At 40.1% G+C, this 12,560-nt stretch overlaps 1 protein-coding gene across 2 annotated transcripts in view; it reads right to left on the minus strand.

Annotated features, from left to right (window-relative positions):
* Positions 1–7,593: 7,593 nt before the first annotated feature.
* Positions 7,594–12,560, minus strand: part of LOC124127862 — a 37,619-nt gene continuing 32,652 nt past the window's right edge. For both annotated transcript variants that reach the window (XM_048399777.1, XM_048399776.1), the window contains exons 16-17: positions 10,809–10,913; positions 7,594–10,344 (exon numbers count right to left, since the gene is read on the minus strand). In XM_048399777.1, the coding sequence (XP_048255734.1) occupies positions 10,222–10,344; positions 10,809–10,913 (228 nt within the window). In that variant the 3' untranslated portion in view covers positions 7,594–10,221. The remainder of the gene's footprint in view (positions 10,345–10,808; positions 10,914–12,560) is intronic.

Raw genomic sequence — 12,560 nt, forward strand, 5'->3', positions numbered from 1 at the left:
GCCATAACAAACAGACAAAAAGAACAGCGGAGCTCATCGGATGTCGTCATTTGGAAATACCCCAGATGGTTATAGTTAAATACTAAAGAAAGTATCCATGCAGTGAAAGCATTTTCGGATTTCGGCTTGCGTCCCTTAATACGATTACTACTCTCTTGTTGTCATCCACGTTTTCTCGTATAACCCTACCCTTGTGTATTTGTCGTCATTCACTTGATGCTCAGTTAATGAATTTATTACAGGTACAATTAGTGGTAGCACCACTTAGATTACCTGACAAAAGTTCCCATTTGGCATTTATTGTGTCTGGGGTAATTATTCAATCTAAATCCAGGTTTGAAGTGAGGTGAAATGTGTGTTATGTAATATGCACGTGGCACCCCAGCAAGAGATGAATGATCAGTTGATTTACTTTTTTTTGTAAATCAACGGATCGTTCATAGTCATAAAAGGATTAACAGACAATACGTTGATTGATTAATCACTGTTATCTTGCACAGTGGATATGTCAAGAGTGAGTGTTTACATGTCTAGGTTTACTAAAACAAAGGGAATACACTCATATCATGGCGTGAAGTGCCGATGTAAAAACAAAATACTTTGTTCAAAGGGTTAACTGTTAATACGTTGATTGATTGATCATTGTTATCCATCACTCAATGGATTTTTTAGGAACCGTGGACGTTATGAAAATTGTTGTCACGTGGGCTTTCTCGGCAGACCATTGAAACTTGACACCTATGTGAAACACTTGAAAGAATCCAGGTGATCAGTTGAGAAACGAACACTGGTTATAATATCCCGAAACGATATATATCTTTTAAAATATTTGATTGTTACTGAGACACGTGACATCGAATATTTTTTTTTGTACAGCTGCAGACGAGTGGGATATTGTTCCTTTGTGTGGATATTCACGGATACATTCCTCGAACAAGGAAGCTGCCTAAAATTTATACACATAAATTTGGTAGGTTGTAATTATGATATTTGCATTTTGTTTTCCTTCATTTGAACCGATTCGTTCTTGTTTCTCTACGTCTTGGTTGGGAAATTCTTCAATTAGCGATAGATGTTGTTTTTCCTTTGTAACCGTGTATATATTACCGTCAATTTGTAAAATGTGATTCTCTCAGGCAATTTATAAAATGTGTAAATATTTCAGTCATTTTGACTAAAAAATCTGTCCAGATTGATTAAGACGATCAAAAGGGCCTACAAACATCACAACAGATTATTATGTAGGATTAGAAGCCAAACAACATAGAAATGTACTTTTCAACGTAACATTTTCAGTCTCTTGGTGATGACATTAAACATCAAAATTTTTGGAATTCGTTATCATAATAATACAGATGGAAATGTTTTTCAGTCACTTTGTAAAATAACTGAATATTTAGACGTTTAATAAATTTGTTACACATTTGACAGTAAAAAATATACACACTATAAAAAAAGCAATGCTCAGGTGAAATATTTACTTTGTGTAGCAAGTCAAAATAGTGTAAACGAAAATCGCAAAATTACCAAGCAAGTGACTTATCAAAACTTCGTCACCATTACCGATGCTACCCACAAAGATACCTACATTTCCTTATTATCTCGAAAACTGTATTTCATTTTGTTGATCAGTGTGACCATACGCCCTTATTACTACCCATTAAAGTGACGTATACGTTTAGGAATGGCGCAGCAGAGGTCGCGAACTAGTCTAGATTTCTGCTATACATCCGGGTACTCACTGGGAAAAAACAATAACAAAGGCAACAACCAGTCCCGGGGAATTGCGTTAGATCAGTGCCCCTTTAAGAGTCCGTGAACCAAGATCACGATTCTGACCATTTGTTTGCACTTATTTTATCTTCATCCCCTGACTAAGGCATCCCTGGAAAATTCTAAAGTCGGCCTTTACGACAGTGTTTTGTCTTATAGCTAGATGTTTGTAATAAATCCAGCACATGCAGATGTTGTTTGAAAGTGGGGACAACCAGTTGTAATTCTGATTGAATTTGAATTGTTACTATTGTCAGTTTCTTAGGATTCTCACAAAAGATGATTAACCTGGAACGTTTCTGATCAGGAAGTATATTTGAAACAGGGTGCTGAAACCCTCGTTATGTCCAGCTCATGCCGCTTCTTCCATTACCCCCAATGTATCTGGAGACGTGTAGAAAGAAGGGCTGGCTATATCAGAAGGTAGATAGGGGTGCTGCTGCCCGGGTTATAGCTAAAACGGCACCTCAGCAAAACGTCACCTGGCGAAAACGGCACCGATTGGCGAAAACGTCACCTCGCCTCAGGCGAAAACGGCTACTATTGCCTGGCGAAAACGGCACCCTATTTTTTTTTAACCTTGATAAAATAAATGATATTAAACTAACATGGTCGCTTGCAAACACCAATAATTGTGAAATGTTACAACTAGTTTACATTAGAATTTAACCTCTACTCCAACTATATTCCAACTTAGCCTATACGCAACTCAAATTATTGTGAAAACATAACATGCCTTGAAGTAAAATAAGGTCATATCTAGATGTTGTCTATAAGAGAGGTTCTTTTAATAAACATGTCGGAGATAATTTGTGAAACATATTTTCCTCTTTCAGGACAGGGGTTCAGGATATTTGCTAAGATTTTATTATCATTTTAGCAGTTTTGTAAGTCTAGTCTTCGAAGAAGTATCTGTCTTTCATTCTGATAATTTGGACAGTACAAAAAGAACTCCTAGAATCTGCTTTGCTATTTTGATAGTGATCTCATTACATAGTTGTTTAGACCAGTTATGATACATTTCATGCGGGGGTCTTAGAAGACTGCAGCCCCATACCTCGGCTCCATATGATGCAATGGGTACAATTAAGACATTATACAAGCGAATGAGAATGTCTGCTGGGAGTTGAGAAGTTGATTTCAGTGAACTTTTGATCTTATACCATGCTCGCAAGGCCTTTCCTCTCAGTGTATTGACAGCGGCCATAAAATATATATTGTATATATGTGAATGTATGTAATTATCTGTGAACAACTGGAAATAACATGTAAATACATCAAATAATATGTAACAAATAACATAAATCAGATATACTACTACATTGTACATAAATCGTTCTTATCATTATTAGAAATAGAGGTGCCGTTTCCGCCAAATGCGGTGCCGTTTTCGCCTGTCACATAGTAGCCGTTTCCGCCAAATGCGGTGCCGTTTTCGCCAGAGAAATCGGTGACGTTTTGCTGAGGTGCCGTTTTAGCCTGCACCCCTGCTGCCCTGCCCCTTGTGCCACTCGACAAGGTAGAAGTTGTGTGGGTGGAGACGATTGCCAATAGCCCTGAAGGACCTAAGATCATCACCTTCATGGACTACGTCACAACATCTCGGGTTGAAGTGGGAGGCAGTTCAGCCCTGACGTCTGGTACCACTTTAAATTGGCAACTCTTGTCATCGGACAAACAACAATCTTGAAGGGTTGCAACACAAGATTAACCAGCTAGCCAGGAAGAGCCACCCTAACGTCTACGACGGGGTGCAGCCATTCCAGGGAGAACAGGCCACACCGATGTCGGCATACTGAGGTTGGACAGCAACCCCTCTGCACCTCCCCATGTGTTGCATCTTCTTCACCTGGACTGAACATTGGTATTGATATTTACATTTTAACATTTTAAACATTTCAACTTACACGGGATACGACGACATGCATCAACCAAGTTAGTGAGCACCACCACCCGATCCTGTTAGTCGCCCCTTGCGACCAGCATAGATTGCTGAAGACCAATTCTAACCTAGAATCCTCACGGGACCAATGATGACATGTTTTCTACTGTCTGCAGAGCTCCAGATAAGCTGCGTATCTGCGTAAAATACGCATACAAAATGCAGAAATACGCAGTAAAATAATATCCAAGCGTATCAAATACGCAACGGACATTACAGATTCGCTACAAAAACAAAACTTGTGCGTATCATCAAAATATTGTGAAGTAACCCTGCGTTTTCGATTAGCAAATCAGCAACTTATTTTGAAATTATAAACGGACATTCCGTCAACCTTGCCAAACTCCACCATGACAGTTACATCATGATCATTTGCCATCACACTTTCTTGTGGAAGTATCGTGGTATTTTTGAGTCCTATAAAGCTCTCGAACCCACACGACACCAGTTTGCAGGGACTAGATGAAGTGTTTTTAAATATTTAACTTAAATACCCACATATGTAAAAACTAGTGGGTAACAGAAATTTGAATACCCAGATAGAACTACTGATACCCAATGATTTTAAAATGCATGGGTAAAATACCCACAACACCAAAAGCTTATCTGGAGCTCTGCTGTCTGGTACTGTCATAGCGACTGATTTACGACATCCATTGTCTGAAGAACATTTGATTGCAAAGGCTCATTACCCTGGAGCCATGACATCTATATGCCTTGAAACACTTAATTGCTGTTATTTAATAGATGCTAATCCTATTTGTTAATCCCCATTTATGTGTACATCGACTGTCTGCCATCCTGAACAGGATGTGCAAGTATGTCACTGATGATTTACTGTTTACATTTATATTTATTACTTACTAAATGTCAGGTGACCTTGGCTATATAAGCCTTGGTCCAGAAAGGAGAAAAAAAGGTCTTACCCTTAGCCTAGCTAGGGTTAGGCTGGGTGCTCCGGGGCACCTAGACACCAACCACTACCACCATGTGCTGACTTGGCACATAGTGTCATTTGTATGTATCTATCTACATGTATAAAGTAAAACTGTATATACTGCAAGCCATCGTCTCCAAGTTGTCACTTCCTACTGAGAACCATACGTCGGCCTCTTGCATATACGAGTATGCAAATTGTTCATTAATCAACGTCAGACCGACACGCGTTGATAGTACTATGGTGTGGCACACAGTACAAGTTACATCACCATGTTTGATTGATGTCTGATACATCATGGTGGATACGTATAGTTTGCATGTTGGCTTAACGTACGCTCTTTACCACAGATGATGCATACTCACTGCACACTACTTGTTGTCCTGGTTTGTTATGATGTACGCTGGAGATTAATGCCTCAACATATTCACTAAGAGACTTCCTGACAACAGAGCACCATCTGTTTGTCCTGGAACCTCCCACATTTTAGATAAGCAAACAGTATTTCTATTCTATAACATTTTCTGAACAGTGAAACTATGAAAATTGCTATTCATATTGTAACCAGATAAACAGATTCATTTACATCACGATGGTTACCTTCTATAAACAACCAGGCAATAGAGAAAAGCTTTAAGTTAAAATATTCGCCTTAAAAATGTAATGTTACCTGCCCAAATCATCATTACCTGCATGCAGAGTTAACATAGGTACCGTGGTTTGATAAGAATGAGACAAAGCTTGTGTAACTGAGCAGAAGATTTACTTTCGATCTGGCAGTACTTGTCATATCCCATTTGTGTAGATCTATGCTCGTGATGTCAATCACTGGATCATTTGGTCCAGACTCGATTATTTACAGACTGCTGTCATATGGCTGGAATATTGCTGAGCGCGGCAGTAAACAACCAACCAACAAACATAAGGCAAACATTTATGTACTGGTATTTTTAGAACTTCTGTGTATGCTGAAAGAAGAAGCCTATTATCATTCTAACAGCGTCACCGGATAACCAAATGTATTTATTTACTTTAAAAAGTGTGTTTATGAGTACCAAAAAAAGGAGCCCTCATTGTCATCATCATGCACAGCCTCTACATCCATGTCACTAGATGATCATCTCTACAGTTGTTTTATGTTATGAAATATGTATTCTATCAATCAGTTGAACAATTTCATTACGGCACTGTACTGAAGTCTGCTGGTTCACGACATTTCAGTGTTTGGTCGTCAATATTATTTTCCAAAGGGTGTTGTTATAAAATTAACTGGTTTGAGTTGAAGACACTATTCGCAATCATAGTGGCTGGTACAGGAAACAGTATGAGGAACAAGGTTGCATAATCAGGAGCTCAGACTTGTTTACTTCAATAATCAAATGTAAACTGAAATAATATCTTTTGTCAAATAATAGTTTAGCGTTTGGGTCCTAATACAGTTTTGTATGGTTTAGGTTTTCTTTGGATTAATCTGATCTTGCGACATATAAGCCCAGATTGAAATACGGTTAACGTCCTTGATTATACACAGAGCCCATTCAGACAGCTCATCAATAATTGTGTCAAGTGCATCATTTTCGTAGACACAGACAGTGAAAGAGTTCGGGTCATGGCCTTGTAAACAGTATTCATGGCTAGTGTTTAATATGGAAGGAAAACCTAAGTGACGAATATCAAATGTAGTTGAGCTTTAACACTTTGGTGAATCATACACGGGTATAGTTATGATAAACCAAAGATCAAAATCTGGAACTGTATTTGAATTCAAGGATTAGCATAACCTGGCATGACTATGGGCCATAACTCTGCATGGTTCATTGAGACCTATGCACAAGAAGTCGAGAAGAAAACAGAACCACAGTGAATGTAATATCCAGATTAACCAGGTTTCACTTAAACAGGGTTATACACAAGCACCAGTCAGCTAATCCCACACTAGTGAATACATGTAATGACCATGTTTCATTTCCAGATCTAACAAGTTGGCTTTAACTACAACTCAACATCAGATAGGGGTACTGGGTTATTACATTATACTACTTACACCTCATAATCTCATTTGGGGGCATCGCAGAATAACAGGAACAACTCTTTTGAGTCTTTTGGAGTATGTGTATATTCTGGGCAAAGACTCAGAGTTAATAATATATAAATGATATTATCAGTCATTGTGTGACCAAGTCAAGTTTCAAGTATTTGTCCATATTAGTTAGATATTTTAGATGTTTCATTTCAGCTTTTAACTTTACATACAGTACACTACAAACCCGAAGAGTCATACAAGCCCTCAATAAAATAAGCCTAACCCTGCATCCTGCATCCTGATTTAACAACAGACATGCGCCTGCACTGTGCACAAGTTTCTTTTATCTTTCTGCTTTAGTTTCTATGGTCAGCTTACTATCTATTGTGTATTTAGTTTTAAAGGTTTCTGTCAGGCATATCTTGTAAGCAGGATTACACATATGTTTGAGGAGATCACTTACTTTAGGTGTGAATGGTTGGGTTGATACTGAACTGAAAACAAAGAGAACAAAATAGGTCACTACACAATGGACAGGAGGGATGTCCATGGAAAGAATGCAGAGATCTAATGCTTTATTTATTTCTGACGTATCTAAAATTGACATGAAACCTAAGCTAACCTGGCCTTACATAGCTACATATAATGCCAATGTGGTGTTTATTTGTACTCCAGCTGTCCAGCTGTGACAGCAGATGACACAGTCCATGGGCATTGGGGTAGAGGGTTTGTACACATGGCACCCAAGGCATCCACTGTCATTCTGTTACAGCAGCAGTCATGTTGTTGCCAGGTCTGGGCTTCAAAGGTGCCATGTGTTATGGCACATAACTGGGAAGTCCTTGTGTGGCTTTGTGGTGATTATAAGTGGTCGAGTTGTTGGTATCTTATGAAACACATATAAAACAAAATTAACACTTAGTAATCAAGGATTTTATTAACAAATTAATATGGAATAAGTTCCTATCTATTCCTCTTTGGAATGTGTTTATATGGTAGCTGCAATCTTGTAAACAAACAATGTAACAACAGCATAAAATAAGTGGACCATCTGCTGCAACTGATTTCCCAATGTTTTAACAGTAAGCAGTGTGCAGAGTATCTGTCTGCCTGTGCATGTGGATGTGTACCTCCTGAATCCTGTTTTAAACCAGAAAAGTACTGTTGTATCCCAGCTACCCAGACAAACCTCTTCTCACTCTGCATAGGAGGTGATAAAAGAATGGAAAACATGATCACATCATTACTACGTACTAGAATGTTGACAAGTAAAATATCACAGATTAAGTGGCAATCTCTGCTCACAGACATGGAATAAGTTAGCAGGGAGACATCACATTTGGCAAGAGTTAGTTATACTATGATAACACAAATCACAACAGCAACACCATGACAAGCTAAATCGTCATTGTTTGGTTACTGGTATTATCACTTGGAAGAATGAACACAGGCATGTGCTGTGCACTATAAGACATCTAAGGACATACAGATCTCTGAGAAGACCCACACACCACACAGTACTAGCTTGAGAGGAAAGAAGACCCACACACCACATAGTACTAGTTCGAGAGGACGGACATCACACAGTACTAACTTGAGAGGACGGACATACAGATCTCTGAGAAGACCCACATCACACAGTTTTAGCTTGAGAGGATGGACATACAGATCTCTAAGAAGACCCACACCACACAGTACTACGACTTGCTTGCGAGGAGGGACATACAGATCTCTAAGAAGACCCACACCACACAGTACTACGGCTAGCTTGCGAGGACGGACATACAGATTTCTGAGAAGACCCACACCACACAATACTACGACTAGCTTGCGAGGATGGACATACAGATCTCTGAGAAGACCCACACCACACAGTACTACGACTAGCTTGTGAGGATGGACATACAGATCTCTGAGAAGACCCACACCTCACAGTACCACGACTAGCTTGCGAGGATGGACATACAGATCTCTAAGAAGACCCACACCACACAGTACTACGACTAGCTTGCGAGGATGGACATACAGATCTCTGAGAAGACCCACACCACACAGTACTACGACTAGCTTGCGAGGATGGACATACAGATCTCTGAGAAGACCCACACACCACACAGTACTACGACTAGCTTGCGAGGATGGACATACAGATCTCTGAGAAGACCCACACACCACACAGTACTACGACTAGCTTGCGAGGATGGACATACAGATTTCTGAGAAGACCCACACACCACACAGTACAACGACTAGCTTGCGAGGATGGACATACAGATCTCTGAGAAGACCCACACCACACAGTACTACGACTAGCTTGCGAGGATGGACATACAGATCTCTGAGAAGACCCACACCACACAGTACTACGACCAGCTTGCGAGGATGGACATACAGAGCTCTAAGAAGACCCACACCACACAGTACTACGACTAGCTTGCGAGGATGGACATACAGATCTCTGAGAAGACCCACAACACACAGTACTACGACTAGCTTGCGAGGATGGACATACAGATCTCTGAGAAGACCCACACACCACACAGTACTATGACTAGCTTGCGAGGACGGACATACAGATCTCTGAGAAGACCCACACACCACACAGTACTACTACTAGCTTGCGAGGATGGACATTCTCTCTATGAGTAGACCCACACCCAACAACGAAATGGGCAGATGCATGATTTGGCTGTTAAAAACATAGATCACTGTTCTATGATTACATGAACGGAAATGGGTAATATGAAAAGCTGATAATTATAACATCATTTAACATCATTATCACCTTACAATACAAGACTATTCCTGTACTTCCAGTGAAAAGCTGCATCATGGGACACACTAGATCATGTACAGTTACATTACCAGAAGGCACCGGCTACTGGGTAACTAAATTCACACATCACACCTGTCTAGGGACTCTTTATGGACAATGACAAGATACAGATATCACAGTAGAGGGTGTTATGTGTCTTTACACATGAAGCATGTCACTGCAAATGTTCATGTGAATATTGAATAAGTGAATTATCTGACATAATGGAATTAGAATGTCTCCTAAACATGAAGCCATCGAAAATACCCCCAAAACAGCACATGAATCTAGTCATGGACAAAGATAGCCCTTCCTCCTCCTCATCCCAGAGAGAATGACTTTATATACGGTACTGATGTATGCATAACACCCAGCCACTCGGAAACAGAGGCATTAATTATATGATTGTAACATTGGGTTTAATCAACTAATGTATTCACAAAAACATACTGATTAGATGTAAACTGAAACTTGTTTCTTGAGAAGCTTGTCTTGTGATGTTGTGCCAGTAGACGCATGTTGACAAAGGCACAGTGAAGTGAACAACAGTAGGAACATGTGAGGCACAGGTTGATGCTTGGTTACATCACAAGAGTTCACAACCTGACAACACAGAGATCACAGGTAGCATCTGTCTACAACACTGAAAGAAAGCCTGGATGGAATCCACTACTGCAAGTGTAATGTTGAAGGGCTGAGTAGTCCTGAGATGTCACTAGCAGCTTGGACACTTACAGCGCTGTCTCATAGGAGATGAGACATAGTGGCAGCACCTGGGTAAGGTCGAACACCACATACTCCTGGAGTAGAGTTGGCTCAGGGTCACAGTCATCCTTCCGCAATCTGCCAGGGGTCTAAAGTAAACAACCATGGATAAGCATGATCAAGATGGTCCACAGACTGTGAACTGATAGAACGTTTACTGAGAAACTCCATTCCTCTAAACAGTCACAACATGCCCAGTCTGTGACATGTTCATCGAAGGAATTACAGTGAATTACATCTACTTGTCATATTTGGCATATCAGTTTTTCAAATTCAATTCAACACAATGAAATCTACATTGAAAACATCTATATTGAACACAAAGTAGGCTTATGTCCTTAAGAGTGCATAAATATATGGTCCTCAAAGAACGAAACTCTGCATTTATTTCTGCATGTCATTGTGAATATCAAGGTGAAAACAACTGTGATGCATGCACATCTATCCTCTGGTAAAAAAAATCTGACTTGTCATGCAATTACTGAGGAAAGTTGTGTGCAGACAGCCTGAAATGTTAGTTAGACACAATGTGCTTATTCGGTTAAATACATACTATGATAGAATCAAAGTTTTGGCTGCAATGTTGGCGTGTCCGGTCCTGCTTTGTGACTGTCTCCACCTTGCCCAGCCCCACCTCCACCAGGACCAGGCGGGAGAACTGAAACACACACCTCACCAACTTACATCTCATTACGCAGCAATTGGCTACACTAAACAACACACACCTCACCAACTTACATCCCATTACGCAGCAATTGGCTACAATAAACAACACACACCTCACCAACTTACATCTCATCATGCAGCAATTGGATACAATAAACAACACACACCTCACCAACTTACATCTCATTACGCAGCAATTGGCTACAATAAACAACACACACCTCACCAACTTACATCTCATTACGCAGCAATTGGCTACAATAAACAACACACACCTCACCAACTTACATCTCATTACGCAGCAATTGGCTACAATAAACAACACACACCTCACCAACTTACATCTCATCATGCAGCAATTGGCTACAATAAACAACACACACCTCACCAACTTACATCTCATTACGCAGCAATTGGCTACAATAAACAACACACACCTCACCAACTTACATCTCATCATGCAGCAATTGGCTACAATAAACAACACACACCTCACCAACTTACATCTCATCATGCAGCAATTGGCTACAATAAACAACACATACCTCACCAACTTACATCTCATCATGCAGCAATTGGCTACAATAAACAACACACACCTCACCAACTTACATCTCATTACGCAGCAATTGGCTACAATAAACAACACACACCTCACCAACTTACATCTCATTACGCAGCAATTGGCTACAATAAACAACACATACCTCACCAACTTACATCTCATCGTGCAGCAATTGGCTACAATAAACAATACACACCTCACCAACTTACATCTCATTACGCAGCAATTGGCTACAATAAACAACACACACCTCACCAACTTACATCTCATCATGCAGCAATTGGCTCCAATAAACAACACACACCTCACCAACTTACATCCCATTACGCAGCAATTGGCTTCACTAAACAACACACACCTCACCAACTTACATCTCATCATGCAGCAATTGGCTCCAATAAACAACACACACCTCACCAACTTACATCCCATTACGCAGCAATTGGCTACACTAAACAACACACACCTCACCAACTTACATCTCATTACGCAGCAATTGGCTACACTAAACAACACACACCTCACCAACTAACATCCCATTACGCAGCAATTGGCTACACTAAACAACACACACCTCACCAACTTACATCTCATCATGCAGCAATTGGCTACAATAAACAATACACACCTCACCAACTTACATCTCATTACGCAGCAATTGGCTACAATAAACAACACACACCTCACCAACTTACATCTCATCATGCAGCAATTGGCTTCACTAAACAACACACACCTCACCAACTTACATCCCATTACGCAGCAATTGGCTACACTAAACAACACACACCTCACCAACTTACATCTCATTAAGCAGCAATTGGCTACACTAAACAACACACACCTCACCAACTAACATCCCATTACGCAGCAATTGGCTACACTAAACAACACACACCTCACCAACTTACATCTCATCATGCAGCAATTGGCTACAATAAACAATACACACCTCACCAACTTACATCTCATTACGCAGCAATTGGCTACAATAAACAACACACACCTCACCAACTTACATCTCATCATGCAGCATCTAGTTGAAGCTGGGGATATGAATTACATGTATTACTT

Source organism: Haliotis rufescens, unplaced genomic scaffold (assembly GCF_023055435.1).
Source record: "Haliotis rufescens isolate VD_foot unplaced genomic scaffold, xgHalRufe1.0.p SCAF_2, whole genome shotgun sequence".
Classification (NCBI taxonomy): Eukaryota; Metazoa; Mollusca; class Gastropoda; order Lepetellida; family Haliotidae; genus Haliotis; species Haliotis rufescens.